Source organism: Molossus molossus, unplaced genomic scaffold (genome assembly GCF_014108415.1).
Source record: "Molossus molossus isolate mMolMol1 unplaced genomic scaffold, mMolMol1.p scaffold_m16_p_11, whole genome shotgun sequence".
NCBI classification, from domain to species: Eukaryota; Metazoa; Chordata; class Mammalia; order Chiroptera; family Molossidae; genus Molossus; species Molossus molossus.
This window is the reverse complement of record NW_023425346.1, coordinates 104555696-104571098: the sequence shown is the minus strand read 5'-3', so window position 1 is coordinate 104571098 and position 15403 is coordinate 104555696. Positions and strand designations below refer to the sequence as shown.

The 15403-nt window shown below is 58.7% G+C and overlaps 1 protein-coding gene across 1 annotated transcript; it reads right to left on the bottom strand.

Moving 5' to 3' along the window:
* Positions 1–5134: 5134 nt before the first annotated feature.
* On the bottom strand, positions 5135–15138 carry ACKR3 (atypical chemokine receptor 3). The gene is made up of 2 exons (XM_036254381.1): positions 15075–15138; positions 5135–6962 (listed from the first exon to the last, which is right to left on the bottom strand). Exon 2 carries the CDS (start codon positions 6934–6936, stop codon positions 5848–5850), a length of 1089 nt encoding a protein of 362 aa, XP_036110274.1. The 5' UTR covers positions 6937–6962; positions 15075–15138; the 3' UTR covers positions 5135–5847.
* Positions 15139–15403: the final 265 nt, after the last annotated feature.

The window sequence follows — 15403 nt, the reverse complement described above, 5'->3', positions numbered from 1 at the left end:
GGAGAAGGTGGGTTACCAGAGACCAAGGCTACACAGTGGGAGACTGCGGGCCAGCAGCAGCCGTGGGAGGGGCATCGGAGACTGCAGAGACCACCCCGACTTCCCAGGCAGGGGACCACCCTCCCGTCCGGACAGAAGCCTAAGCCTGACCTGTGGGGAGATGGAGCCGCAGGCACGGGCTCCCCCAGTTTGCATGTAGAGGGTTCGAGGCCCCTGCGGGTGGTGGAGGAGAGGGCGCCGTGGAAAGGCTGGGTCTCGGCTGGCTGGGTGAGGCCGTGAGGGCCCAGCATCTCAAATGCGGGCTCTCCTGTGACTTACCGAGCAGAGAGGGCCGCCCCCGGCGCTGCAGGCCGAGCACTGGCCCCGGGCAGCGGAGAGACGCCGGCCGCGTTCTCGGGCTGGGGCCGCCCAGGAGCCGGGACGCTGGTGCTCCGAAGGCCGAGCCCCCGTGGCGAGCAGGGCACCGCGTGTCCAGGGCAGGATCACAGGCACCGGAGTTAGGGGTTCGGGGTGGAGCAGGGAGCTGCCTGCCGGAGGCCAGGTGGGTGGTGGATCCTTCCTCAGGTCGGAGGGCAGCTCTGAGGTCTGACCCCGGGCTCCTCTGTCTGGTTTCGTGGGAAAGTAGCCAGGGTGTCGTCCGCCTGAGGGCGCAGGCGCTGAAACGGCACCGAGTCCAGACGTGATCCTTGGCCTGCGGAGGTCCTGACCTGGGACCAGTAGTCAGGTCCGGGCTGCTGTCTCCTGCGGCCTCGGGGTGGCTGGTTATGCGGGAGCGGCTAGGTCTCCGGGGGGGCGAGAGAGAGACGTGATTTCCAGAGCTGGGATTTTAATGATAAATGTGATCAAAGACGTCAGGTCCCTTGGTTTCCCTCCGCTGCTCCGTGAACATCTGCACACGCCCAGCAAGTCAGCCCGTAGCAGGCGCCGCCGAGCAGGACAAGGAGGGGCGCTCAGGAGAAAGCACAGCCCTTTGGAAGCACAGGTGCAGCAGAACATGCTACAGCCTGGGAGAGCTGAGTGCCACCCCCCCTCCCCCCCAACGTCCTTGTCCCCGAGCCTCATCGCTGTCCTCAGGATGGGGGCCACCTTTATGACCTCCAGCTCCCACCCAGAATGATGCCCCCCACCACACAGTGATTAACGACCGCGTGCTCATTGCCTCCCGGACGCCGCTCAGGCGCCTTCGAGTTTCCTTAAAGCGTCTGCTCGCGAGACCGACGGCCTCGGAGGAGCTGTCCTGGGCCTCCACCCACACTGTGTCCCTGGGGCTGCTCCCGGGTCCTGGCTGTCCTCAGGCCAGGAGGGAAGGGCCCTTCTTTGTCAGCCTCCTGCGCCCTCCTCTGAGGCCATCCTGCCTCTGTGCGCTGGGCGTTTCCAGAAAACACCACCGGGGTTTCTCTCCGCCTCCCTGTCCGTCTCCCTCCGGGCTGGGAGCCCCCGCCGGCGATTTGGACAGACAAGCACGCTGCCTGGCACACAGTGGGCACTGAAGACAGCTTGTCGGGCTGGTGACGGGACGACAAAGGCCCGGGTGGGTGAATAGACGGACGGGAGCGCGTGCGGAAAAAGCCGCCGAGAGAGACATTCATGGGCTGCACAGCTGGGCGGATTTCCATTGACATTCCGGGCTCCCCACGAAATTCAAATTCTCTTGACGGGGCCACACAGAACACAATCCGCACTTGTCACCAGGGCCCCGAGACAGGCGGCCGTGGGGAGGCCTGGACGCGTCCCCGCCGTTGGCCGCCGCTCTGCAAAAGGAAGGAGAGCCGGGCCGAGCCGCGGGCGTGGGAAAGGCTGTGAGGACGCCGGTCCCGCAGGTGCCGCGGAGTCCCAGGCCCTTTCCCACAGGCCGCGGCCACTGAAGTGTGCGGCGCGCCCAGGACACGTTGCCGGGCCAACGCACATTCCGAGTCACCCAAGCAGATTTAATACCTCGGCCGCCATGGCTCCCTCCGGTGCAAAGGGAAGATTCCGACCTACCTAGGAAATGATTTTAATCAGGTTAGTTCCACAAATAACTATGGAAATTCCGATTTCCCCGTCCGGCTGCTGCTGAGCACTGCAGTGTGACAAATGGCTGGTGCGGCCGCCCCCCGCCCCCGCCCCCGCCCGGGCGGGAGACAGGACATGATTGGCAACCGTTCTGAATCCCCCATGGAAAGGGCTGAGGGCATAAGCATATGAAAAGGCGACAAAAAGGAAGCTTTTGAAAGTAAGGAAAACTCCCAAATTACCCATCCCTCCCCACATACCCCACAGACAACCATGCCCCTTCCTTGCAAGGAGCGCCCGTCCCCCGCCCACGGTGTGCATCTCAGTCCCTGGGAAACTCAGAGACCACGTACACGGTGACCCACACAGCGCACCGGCGGACGTACCCAACCTTGGCTTTGACCAGCCTCCAGCACGAGGTGCCCTGTGTGCCATCCCGGGCAGCCTGTGCGTCCGGCACTGGGCAGCATGACGTGAAACACGCAAAGAGCTTGGACGCCCTCAGGGCCTCTGCGTGGCCTGCGGGTTTCTGGTCACTCCTATGTGTCTTCCTGTGTCCATTCCGCAGTGTCTGCTGGCAGCCATGCTCCCCATGACCTCCACGGGCGCCTTTTCGTGGCGGTGGGGACGTCACTGAAAGGATGAGCCAGCGGAGGCTCAGGCGAAATGTGGCCAAGGTCGCTGAGCTACTGAGAAGAGGGAATGTCAGCCCGGGCTTCCGATGTCACCCTGGCACGGACCATGCTCTTTCTGGGACTTTTTTTTTTTTCTTTATTGATTTGAGAGAGGAAGGGAGAGGGAGAGAGAGACAGAAACATCGATGAGAGAGAACACTGACTGGCCGCCTCCTGCACGCCCCCCACTGGGGATCAGCCCACAACCTGGGCATGTGCCCTGACCGGGAATCAGACCGGCGGCCTGGTCCATGAGTCGACACTCACCCACTGAGCCTCACCGGCTGGGCCCTTTCTGGGGACTTTTAAGGTGCATGTTGCAAATGTTACATTGAAACCTGAGCCCTCCCCGCACACTTGCAATGAGGCTGCTGTTGTATCCGCGACACCTCTGCCATGAGCCCGCCTCTCGCGTCAACTGTTAATGAACCCACTTCGTGCAACTGAGATGCTCAGGCACGAGGATGTCGGCAGAGGCGTCCTCTGCACACCGCAGGCTCATCTTACCCTTTCCTGTCATTTCTGCAGAGGTTAGGGGCAAAAAATGTGGAACTGAGGGCACTCGGCACCCCCTAGGGTGTACCCCCAGCCCCGAGACTGTCAAAGTTCCCTGCTCAGAGCAGACAGCAGAGGTGATGAGTAGTGTCCAGAATTCTGTCTAAATGGTGCTTTATCCTGCCCAGCCGGTGGGGCTCAGTGGCTGAGCGTTGACCCTGCACCAAGAGGTCGCCGGTTCGATTCCCGGTCAGGGCACATGCCCAGCTTGTGGGCCCAATCCCCAGTGGGGGGCATGCAGGAGGCGGCCAATCGATGTTCTCTCTCATCGATGTGTCTCTCTCTCTCTCCTTTTCCCTTCCTCTCTCTAAAATCAGTAAAAAAAAAACAAACAAACAAAAAAAAAACACAACGTTTTTTAATTGAAATGGTTGCTTTATCCTAGAGCAGGGTCTCCCAACCTCCACTCTGCTGACATTTGGGGCCAAGGATGTCCTTGCCGTGGGCCGTCCTGGGCTGCAGCATGTCCAGCAGCATCCCTGGCCTCTCCCCCTAGATGCCACAGCACCCACCCCGAGTGGAGACAACCACAAATGTCTCGACATTTCCAGATGTCCCCCGGGGACAAAGTCACCCCCTTGAGAAGCTCTGTCTGCGGCAGACGTCCCTTACCCTTCGGTCACAGCCCACGGCGGTCATCCCTCGCTGTGCCTCCCTGAAATGCCTTGTTTCTTGCAAAGAAAACGCAGCCCGTGCCGAGACTGCAGACGGACCGGCTGCAGCCCGAGCCGCAGGTGGGTCCGGGCACCCCCAGGGGCACCTGCAGAGGCTGTGGGATCCGATCATCACTGTGACCCTGAGAAGAAGGCACTAGCACCATCTGACTTCGTGAACGAGCAAACTGAGGTCTCACAGAGCTTCCCCAGGACAGTCATGGTGACGCCCTTTGGACCCCACCCTCAGCTACCTTCACTCCGGCCCGAATTCGAGAAGGACACTGGCTAGGGCCGTCCCACAGGTGACGTGAGAGTCCCCACGGAGGGTAACGAATCCACACAGCGTGTGTGCGTGCAGGAGAAGCAGCGTTAGCCTGGCTGGTGGGGCTCAGTGGTTAAGCATGAAGCCTGCACCAAGAGGTCACGGGTTCGATTCCTGGTCAGGGCACATGCCCAGGTTGTGGGCTGATCCCCAGTGGGGGGCGTGCAGGAGGCGGCCAATCGATGTTCTCTCTCATCCATGTTTCTATCTCTCTCTCCTTCTCCCTTCCTCTCTTTCTAAAATCAACCAAGAAAACAAAAGAGAAGCGGCATCACGTCGACTCTGCTAGAATGTTCTGGAAGCTGGGCCATCGTCAGCCTCCCAGAAGGACAAAGAAAAGGCACCTTCATGTGCAAACTGCCCACAATACACTCATTTCCCCTCACGCCTCACCCAGACCAGCACCGCGTTCCGGAACCAACTTTGTCCTGGCTGCTGGGCGTCCTTGCCACCCCTTCCCTCACACACAGAGCATGAAATTCTTTTCTAAAACAAACAGCCCTGGCCGGTTCAGCTCAGCGGTTGGAGCGTCGGCCTGCGGTCCCGAGAGACCCGGGTTCGGTTCCCGCTAAGGGCATGTACCTCGGTTGCAGTTTGTCCCCGGCCCCGGTTGGTCGTGCGGGTGGCAGCCACTCAATGTGTCCCTTTCACATCGATGTTTCTCTCTCTCTCTTCCTCTCTCCCTCTCCCACTCTGTCTGAATAAAAAATGAAAAAATGTCCTCAAGTGAGGATTAAAAAAAAAAACAAAAACACCTCCATGCCCTCAGATGTTTTTCCTTTTATACCCAGTGGTCTGAGCTTTCACAACGTGGTCGTTCTACATTGGCCTGTACCTGCTGCCTGTGTTTGTATGTTATCATCATACGTGCCGCCGAAATGCCGAACGTGCTCTTAAAACTGAGACTCAGAAGCCTTTTGAGGAGAAAGAGAACACGATCTTTATTTTAAAAAAATAACTGACAGATGGAGAGAACTCTGACCGCCGCTGCCGGTCTCCTGCCCAGCGCTGCGGCCTGGGGCAGGGGTGCGCCGTCTGTCTGTCTGTCGTTCCGATGCAAGTTTACAGAAACCGCGCGACAGGGCAGGTCTGGTCGCATACCCCGTGCCGGTGCAACGGGCCACGCAGATAGAAAGCTGGTAAATGAAACATTCCGCCCAGCCTGGCATAGATAGATAGACAGATGATAGATAATTTCCCATCAGCTAAGAATCGGTGTCGTCCTCAGTCAAAGCCAACGTCAGGCGAACCGTAAAACAACAGCACGGAATACATGTCAGCATCACACTGACCATACAGCATCAAAAATAGCTTTAACTTTTCCAAATACATGTAGAAGGTACACAGAGTGAGAAAAATAAAGTCTTAGCGTTTAAATACAAGTCACCATAGAACCTGGAGGGGAAACACGGGGAGTCCTATTGTACACAAGTGCGGGCAGGCCCCTCCGGCCGCCGGTCTGGTCTGGCGGCACCGGCCGGTGGCACAGTCCTGCGTGGTGGCCCACCGTCAGGGCCACAGCCACGTGGCAGCCACGCCGGCATGGGGGCACGGTGGCGCGCCTTCCCCTCGAGCCCCGAAGCCCGTGGAAACCAGGCAGCCGGGAGCCCCCCGCAAGCAAGCACACGCGTCCCGGCGCTCGGCCTCACTTGGCGCCTTGCTCCAGCGCGGAGTACTCCGTTTCCGACAGCCGGGAGGCGTCGATGAGCTTGGTGAGGCCCGTTTTGGCCGAGTACTTGAAGATGAAGGCCTTCATCAGCTCGTACCGGTAGTTGCGGCTGATGAAGCTGTAGAGGACGGGGTTGACGCAGCAGTGCACCAGGGACAGGCACTGCGTGACGTGCAGGGCCGTGAACAGGAAGTTCTCCAGCTCGCAGGAGAACGTCACGTAGTGCAGGACGGAGCAGACGTCCAGCAGCACCACCACGTGGTAGGGCAGCCAGCACACGAGGAAGACCACCACGTAGGAGAAGATGATCTTCCGGCTGCTGTGCTTCTCCTGGTCGCCGGAGGCCGAGAGGGCGCGGGCCAGCAGGAAGTAGAAGACGGCGATGACGCAGAAAGGAATGACGAAGCCCAAGACCACAGACACCAGCTCCATGCTGACCAGCCACTCCCTGACGCTGTGCTCGGGGTAGAAGGACCGGCAGTAGGTCTCGTTGTTGGACGCGGACGTGACGGTCTTCAGGTAGTAGGTGTCGGGCAGGGACACGCAGAAGGCCAGCAGCCACACCAGGACGCAGACGACACGGCGGACCACCTTCTTCCGGTGGCTCGAGGTGTTGGTGAAGTACGTGATGGACAGGTAGCGGTCCACGCTCATGCACGTGAGGAAGAAGATGCTGCCAAAGAGGTTGATGGAGAAGATGAGGTGTGTGATCTTGCAGGTGAGCTCGCCCATGGGCCACTGGTTATGCTGCACCAGGCTGACCACCCAGACCGGGATGGTGACCACCACCCACAGGTCGGCGATGGCCAGGTTCAAGATGTAGCAGTGGGTGTCGTAGCCCGTGGTCTTGGCCTGGATGTTCACCCAGACCACCACGGAGTTGGCGATCATGCCGATCACAAAGATGAAGATGTAGACGAAGGACAGTGTGTAGAGCAGCACGCTCTTGTTGGCCATGTTGGGGCACGTCACCGTGTCGACCACGATGCAGTCGCTGCTGTTACACGGCCAGCTGATGTCGGAGAAGTTCCCGGGCTCCGAGTAGTCGAAGAGGTGCAGATCCATGGCGGCCAGGGCAGCGGTCCAGTGGCCTGCGCGAGAGACCGAACCAAAGGGGCGGAAGAGAAAAATCGCTGTTACAAAACATTCCGGTTTCGGTCAGAACGCCTTTTCAGCGCCCCGCATGCTCGGCTGCTCTGCGTGAGCCCTGCAGCGTTTTTGCCAAGAGAACAACCGTAAGAGAACTCGGCGCGACGAAATCCAACACCCCCAGCACCTAACTCCACGTGACGCTCAGAGAGCCAGAGTTCGCCTTCTCTGACTTTGCACGGCTGGATTCACAGGACCTCGCCAGCCAGGCTGTGCCCAGCGTGTGAAATCAGCACAGTCCAGGGGCCAGAGAAATGTCAGGCAGCTGGCCCGAAGGGCCGCTAGCTCTCAGTGGGGGGACAGCGGAGACATTTAACCTACACCCCCCAAAATGGCAGAACAGATCTGTTCCTCACCGGGTCCTGCTCTGGGATCTTAATGAGATGGACTCAGGCTCTCCTCCCCATTTGCACTTAAAATGGGACTAATGCTTTTTATCTCTCTGCAAAGTTTTCCTATAAACCCGGACCTCGGGCCGCCTCGGCCTGCAGACATGCAGACCACCGGAAACGTGCTCAGCATGCGGACACCCTGCAGCTTGACCGCGCTCCAAGCCCGCCGACTCCGGGTCTGCCCTGGGACTCCCGACCGAGGGCGACCAACCAGCCGTCTCGAGGGCCGGGCCAGCGCCTGGCTCCCGTCTTTCCTCTGTCCCACTGCCTCAGGAGCTCCGTGGGCCGAGCCGCAAAGGCACCACCTGCTGCGCCCCTGGAGGGCCGAGGGGTTTCTCAACTGTCTTCCCTGCTGACCCGACGCAAGGTCAACACTCTGAACTGTCGCCATTCAGCACCCGGGAGGATCCAGCCCCGAGGCACCACTGTGCCTGGAAATGACTTCTCCACTAATTCACCAGCAGGGAGCGGCCAGGGGCTGTCTCTCCTGCTGACCTGTCCACCTGGGGCCCGCGAGGCTGCACCGCACGGCTCTGGGTCGGCAGGACGGTGGCGGGTGCAGGGTGAAAATCATCGCGGGCCTGGCAGGGTCAGGAGCTTCTCCTCCCTTCCTGCCTGTCGCAGGTAATGACAGACCAAGTCAAGTGCACTTGCCAAGTTCATGTAAAGTGGCCTCCAGGCCACCCTAAGAACTCCCTGGCGGAGGGAGGTCCGTGGTCCGTCCGTGGGTCAGTGCCCAGGTGGCCACGCTAACGGTATGAAGAGAGCTGGGAAAAGCACCCCCGGGGAGCAGACCCCCCCCCCCCGGGCTGGGATTCTGGCTCCTCACTCATTAGTGTTAATTTCGACTAGTTCACCCGTCTGTCCGCTCTTCTCGGGACACCAGCACCTAAGAACTAAAGGCCCTGCTGCAGTCTAACACGCAGCAAATGCTCAAAAAAACTTCACCCCCCCCCCCCAGTGAAAAGCACACCCCTGCTGAATTCTCGCTGCACATTTGAAGCTGACTCTTCCAGGCAAAGCAGTAAGTGTCCCCGCCGTGGGGGACGCGCAGGAGCTAACACAAGGAGCTAACACATCCGTTCACCTGCAGGATAAACAGACAGATTCCTGAGAAATGGGAACTTCTGCTGCCTCTCGGGACCAGCTGGCCCCTTGGCCTCAAAACTCATGGCCGGTGACCCATCCGTGAACCCCGTGGGAGTTCTCCTATTCTGGTCGTAAGTGGCCACTGGTTCCCCTCCTGGTGCCTACCCAGACCTCGGTGTCCCCACTGCCGATGGACAGAGCACAGGAGCTCGGTCAGAGGACAAGCCACAGCCCGGCAGCCAGACAGGTGGGCCGGGCCCAGGCACCGGAGAGCCCCTGGCTGGGCCCTTCTCTGCCCCAACTGGCAGGGCCTCGGCCACAGCCTTAAGTCCTGGGGTGTGGGCAGACCACAGGACCCAGACTTGTTAGCCTGAGTGGATGCCAAGTTCCCCATGTCTTTCTTCACCCCAAGGAGACACCTCGCTCGCTTGGGTGTGGACAGGCAGACCTACGAGGAGACAGCGGCCTCTCGTGCACAGCCCCAGGAAATGAGCATGCATTAAGTGTGGGACTGGGGCGTTTCCAGAGAGAACTATGGTTTGACAAAGACAGCGGCCAGGTCACGTGCGTGTACTCGCAGCAAAGACGGACCGGAGTGCGTCCGTCCAGAGGCCTGGGGTGGGCAGGGCAGGTCCATGTCATGCCATTACACTGACGGGCGTGGCCCCCACCAGAGAGCAGACTCTGCCTAAGGCACCAGCTTGGATTTGAGCAAGGGAGGCGCTCAGGGCCCGATATGAACGAAGGCATGAAGTGGCAGACAATGAACTGTCTACTCAGGCACCTGCTTCCCCAAGGCCTGGCCACCAAGCAACCAGCAAATTCTGAGGGTCGAGGCGGGAAGGGAACCTCTTCTGACAACCCCCTGCCACAATCACTTGAACTCCCTGAGCACTCCCACAAGCATCCTGCTCTCCTGTAGCCAAAGGGGGGGCGCCCTCGTGCAGAACACAGAGCTGAGGGTGCCCTGTGCACACACGTGCGAGCCCCCCCGCAGCAGCCAGCGCGACGGGTCTGCTTTGCCGGGGGCAGCGGCGGGGCTGGTATCCACCAGGACCTGGGGGTGACGCCCTTCCCCCCCTCGAACCTGTCACCCTCTGCTGGAACAAACTGGCCATTCTTGGGGCTGACGCTTAGGAGTAACTACATGGTGTCAATCAAAGCTGCCCACTGCCTGCCACCTTGTGGCTCGGAGCCCACAGCAGGGCGGGCCGGGGCACGAGCCCCACCGCAGACACTGGGGTTGCCAGGCATAAAGGGTTCCTGACAGGAGGGAAATGGGGCACAGAATGAAAGGGTTCTCCAGGTCTGACTTCACTGCTCACACCCCCCTCGAATGGGTGGCGTGCTCCCAAGTGTACAGGTAGGAATGTTTACTGTAGCACAGATTATACGCCAGCGAAAAACTGGTCCTAAGTGTCCATCCACAGGGAAACGGCTCCATAAACTGGGCGCATCACTGTGGGGAATACACTCAGCTGTGACAGCCGAGGAGGGGACTCTGAGCGCGGGCAGTGGACCGCCGGTCCCGGGAAGCAGCGGGCGGGCGCACACACAGAGCCGTGTCCCGCGTAGGAAAGGGCAAAGGTGACGTGTTTCTGTATGGAAAAGAACGAGCGAAAGGCACAGAGAGAGATCAAATGTCATGTAAAATGGGGGCCAGGAGGGTGGGGTGAGGGACAGGAGGGGATTGCAGTTTTGACTCCGTCAACTTCCACAGTATTTGAAATTTGATATCAAGAATTATGCAAATTTTAATTAAGAAGTATAAATTGGCAGCTACGAACTAGCCGCGAGGATGTCAAGTGCAGCACAGGGAATACAGTCAATAATATTCAACAACCGTGCACGGTGCCAGGTGGTCACTAGACTTATCGGGGGATCACTGCGTACGTTACATAAACGTCTCACCGCTGGGCTGGACACCTGGAACTCATATAATATCGGATGTCAACGGTCACTGAAAAGTAAAATAATTACGTAAATTTTAATAGAGGCAAGAATGTTCCAGAAAAAGATGAAGGTTCACGCTCCACGTTTCTGGACCACAGACACTCGAGTGAGAACAAAAAGCAGCGAGGTCTCCATCCGTTCCCCCTTTCCTGACACTTCCTGTGTTTCATCCCACCAGTCACCTACATTCCACGGGGTCCTCGTCCGACCCCTGCGTCACGGGTCCGCCACCAGGGGCAGTGTCTGCGATTTCCCATCACAGACCAGAAAGACCCTTCCTGACGAACCCCCAGCTCCCCCCACCCCGTTTCTCCCGACCCCCCCCCCCCCAGGCCGGGAATCCCCATGCTGCGTGCTGGCCTGGTTTACCTCTCTCCTGCCTGCTCGGCCCCCACCCCCCTCCCGTCTTCACGCACACACAGCCAGCCACGCCGCCTGGCCCGAAGTGGGTGTTCGACACCTCAGTAGTCAACGAGTCAATTGTTAATCAAGCCCCAGAGACCAGAGGTCTGAGGCCATCCCTGGAGTCGGGCATCCAGAAGAGACTGTTCTGAGATCCCCCTGAGAGATACCGTCACCCCTGGTCAGGCCCCAAATGTTTATGGAGCCTCTCCTGTGAGGGGCTCTGCCCTGGGGCCCAGCAGCCCGCGTGGTCCCGGCCCCGCGAGCCGAGAAGGCAGCAGAGGCGGTGGGTGCCGCCTGGAACAGGAGGTGAGGGAGAAAGGAGGGGGCAGGGAGGTGCTCAGCGACATGCCATGGACGGGGTCACCCAATCTGGCTGAGGCCAAGCCCCACCGAGGCGAGCTAGAGGCAGAGTCAGGGCTTGAGGGGTGAGGGGCCAGGGGGGCCTGTCCCTGCAGGAGCCACAATGGTCTTGAGCAAGAGAGTGGCTTTGGGGCTAAAAAAGCTTCTCAGGATGGGGTGACACAGACCACATAAGCTTGTAGGGGGTGACGAGGCGGCAGGATGCAGCACCGGCTGGAGTCTGGGCACCTAGGGGAGAGGGGCGCTCCCAGCCTCCATTGGAGCAAACAAGAGAACAGGGGACAGGCAGGGTCCCGACACCCACTCGGACACCGAGGGGCCCTCTGGCCCTTTGAGCGGGTCAGGACCTCTGGCCGACAGGGGACCTTCTCCATCGGTTTTGTGCGCTGTGGCAGCCATGTCCTCCCAGGGCAGAAGTGCCAGGAGCAATTAGCTCGGTGCTGCCCCCAGATGAGGTCACCCGCCCAGCCCCTCTCGCTGCAGCACAGCTGGACACTGAGGCCTGCTGTCCCTCTGCCAACTTCTCCAGGGACGTTCCCCGGGCAAAGCCACCGCTCCCCCTGGGGCCTGTCACGGGGACGAGAGTCTGCACCTGGAGAGCCATTCGGCAGTTGCACAGGACTGAGGTTTGGGTTTTCTGTTTGCTTTTGGGAATCTTTCTGTAACCAATCCTGCCATAAATCTACTGGGCAGCACAGGGCCCTTCAGCCCCGGCAGGCCTGTGGCCGGAGCAGACTGGTGGCACCCTGTCCCCAGGCCCAAGCAGACAGAAAAGATGCCGACTAGCCACACGCTCACGAGGGACCCCGAGAGACCCTAGTCTACGCAGGCAAAGAGCTGCTCTGAACTCGAAAACTAAGAGGGAAAAATAATTTGACAACTTGAAAAATAATAGAAAGGGGAAAGAAAAAAAGAAAAAGCCATACCCCAATGCAGACATAAGCCACCTATGCCTGGGGTCCTGCACAGGGGCCCCCTCGTCCACTTAGGAATTGGAGGATAAAGTGAAGGCCACATCCAGAAACCCGATGCTGCCTGGTGTGCTCGGCTGCCCCCCGGAAGTGCTGTCGGCCCAGCAGGGCAGGTCCAGAGGCCCCGAGTCCCGAGCTGCCGCCTGGGTTGGCCGAGTGTGACCAGAGCCCCAGTTCCCACCCAGCTCAGGACCAGGACTGCAGGCAGCGGGGGGTCAGCCAGGCCGAGCCGCTCAGGGCTCTGCACACAGTGGGCTCCCAGGACAGCGCGCACTCTGCCTCTTGCTCAGACTCAGAAGAGCCCGCAGAGGTCTCCGGAGCCGGAGAGAGCCGGACGCTCTGGCTGACCGACCCCGTGTGCACTGTCCCCACGCTGCCCCCGCTCCGCATCTGCCCTCAGCCAACAGCAGTCAAGGCCCCCTGAGGCGGGTGGCAGCCTCTCCCCCCTCGGGGCACTTGAACAACACGGGGGTCAGCTTCCAAACCTACTGGGGGCTCAGCGACATGTTCACTAGGCAATTACGCAAATTCCCCCATCGCTTCAATAGCAAAGCAATAAGGGGCTCCACCCCCCAATTCTAAATTTCTAAATTCCTAAAGTGGTGGGTTCTTAGGTAACAAAAAGCATCTCATACCCCTGCAGAGTCATCAGGGAGTCCAGACTAGAGACCCACCCTTCCCCCCCCCGCTTTTATTTATTTATTTATTTTTCCTCGCCTTTATTTTAAGAGCTAAGACGTCTCCTGGAGCTATAGTTTCCTGGACTTTAAAAACAGTGTTTCTAAAGGTACCTGCCCCACTTTTGTTCCCTGGAGCAAAACTAAGTTCCCTGGTTGCCAGGTTTTAAAAGTGCAAATACTTTCCAGCCCCCAGTTTCATTGATGTGCTGCAGGATCCCTGGGAAAACTGCTGAGATGGCTGAGGCTGTTTCCTTCCACCCGGCCACTCTTGGGGTTCGGGTAACTCGCCCACTCCCCCGGTGTGTCCTGCAGAACAGGGGCCTCGCCACCTAGACCGACTGCACAAAAAGCCACTGTTCCTGCGTAAATAGGTTTTTTTGTTTGTTTTTTGTGGGGTTTTTTTTCCCTTCGATTCAGAAAGTCTATACTTGGCCTGTTCTGGGCCTGATTAGGAACTGTAATACCTTCTCGTTTCTCTCGGGACCTGCCGCTGAAGGGGACACCTCACCTCCAAAGCCCCGACTCCCGCGAAAGCGCAGGCAGGCTGCCTTGGCTACACTTTCCAGAATTTTCTTTCAACTAGATTGTGACGCATGCCCCTTTAAAAAAAAAAAAAAAGTCAGATGGGCCACAAAACTCAGGCACTTTCCAGTTTTCCTTTTGCCTTTCCACCTGCATTCCCAATGTTTCTTTTGCTTTCCCACGTGTGCAACTCCCTTTCCCCCACCCCCAGGAGGCTGTGGCCTCAACCTTAGCAGCTGTGTGTACCTGGGAGATTTTACAGCAGAGACGGGGAGAGAGCACACTGTTTCCAAGCTGGAGCTCCCCCGTGCACCGTGCATCACCGTGCATGGGGGGGAGCCCGTGCATGGGGGGGGATCCCGTGCATTGGGGGGGGTAGCCCGCGCATCTGGGGGAGCCCGTCCTAGTGAAAGCCCAGCCAGTACTACACCCACTGAAACTACGGAGACTTTGTGGCCTCTGCTTTCTTTCCTAGGCAAGCCTATTTGATCTCGCCTTTTCCTGGCATCAAGACAAGCACACAAAGGCAGCATCTGGGTTTAAAACCAGAGGAAAGAGTTATCACATTGAGACTTTGCAGAATGCAGTTTCAGGTAATGTCACTGCACCAAGTACCTTCAAAGGGCTGTAAACCATGGGGGGTGGCACCTTCCACTTCTGGAAAATGTAATCAATCTGTTGTGAGTGAATGAAGAGAGAGAGAGAGAGAGAGAGAGAGAGAGAGAGAGAGAGAGAGGGAGAGAGAAAGAAAGAAAGAAAGAAAGAAAGAAAGAAAGAAAGAAAGAAAGAAAGAAAGAAAAAGAGAGACAGCCAGTCTGACTTTTACAGCTTCTCATTCTGTCTGGAAATTACACGTCATGGGGAACCACCCATCTCTGCCCTTCCTCCAGAGTTCTTCCTCCCAGCACCTCCTGAATATCTGAGCATGCTGACAAAACTGAGCACAATTTACGTTTCACAGGAGAAGTGTATTTAAATGACAAAATTCTAGACTCGTGCCTCTTTTCTCCAACCGAAGTTGGACTACACGCCTTCTGAGAGAGCAAGAAATACTCCAGTTGGATGTGCAAGGATGCGATCTACATCCAGCTTCCAGGCTCCCTGGCCCAGGCTCGGGGACCTCCCACGGCACTGAAGGGAGACGCTCCGATCCACGGAGACGCTCAGCTCTTCTCTGCCTCACGCGAGGGTGCCCGAGTCAAGTGTACGTCCTCCTGGGGCCGCGTGAGGACCACGGAGTCTGCTTCACGGGTGACATACCGCAGTGAAACAGGTAAGCAGGGTGCCAAGCTGACCCCGGTGCCCACTTCGAGGAGCAGAATGAGCAGTCTGCACTCTTTCCAAGTCCTCTGCGTCCTGCTGCTTAAATACCCGCAGCGGTAAATCAACACCAGAGTCCCACATCCCACGAACACATTGAAAGGTCCTTCCACAAGTGACCTAAGAAAACTGCCCCTCTTCCCCTCTGCAGGGAAGGGTGCCCCCTCCCCGTGGGAGCAGGCGCGCTTTGCAACGCAACCAGGCGACAGCAGCCGGGCTCAGCAAGCTGACCTGCTCGCTCGCTCGCACCCATGGGGCGAAGAGAAAGAAGCGTCCGACAAAGATCACTCCACTTAGGAGCAGAAACCCTGCCTGCGCCTCCCCTCCTTCCCACCAGGGCTGGAGAGGAGCAGTTTGCTTACCTCCCGGCTGGGCTCTGGCTTAGGGCTCGCCTCCCCGGCTCCTGCGCTCCCTGCCTTCGGGCTGAGCAGTTTGGAGCAACTGTGAGCTCTGGGCTGCGGACTTGCATTATATACACTGCAGAAAGGCGCCTCTAGATGGCAGCTTTGTAACCCACATCTCCCTCCTTCCCTCCCCCGTGCACCCCCACCCCCATCACGAATGCAGACACACATGCATGCATGCACGCACACACACCCCTCTTTGTAAACCCTGGTCTGCCGCTTCCAGCAAAGCTGCTCCAGGCCAGCGCTCTCTTGGAAAACCCCCACCTTCCTTCATTTGCAAAGTC

Excerpts from the sequence above, each read along its gene's own strand:
- ACKR3 (XM_036254381.1), bottom strand. The coding sequence starts at position 6,936 with ATGGATCTGCACCTCTTCGACTACTCGGAGCCCGGGAACTTCTCCGAC.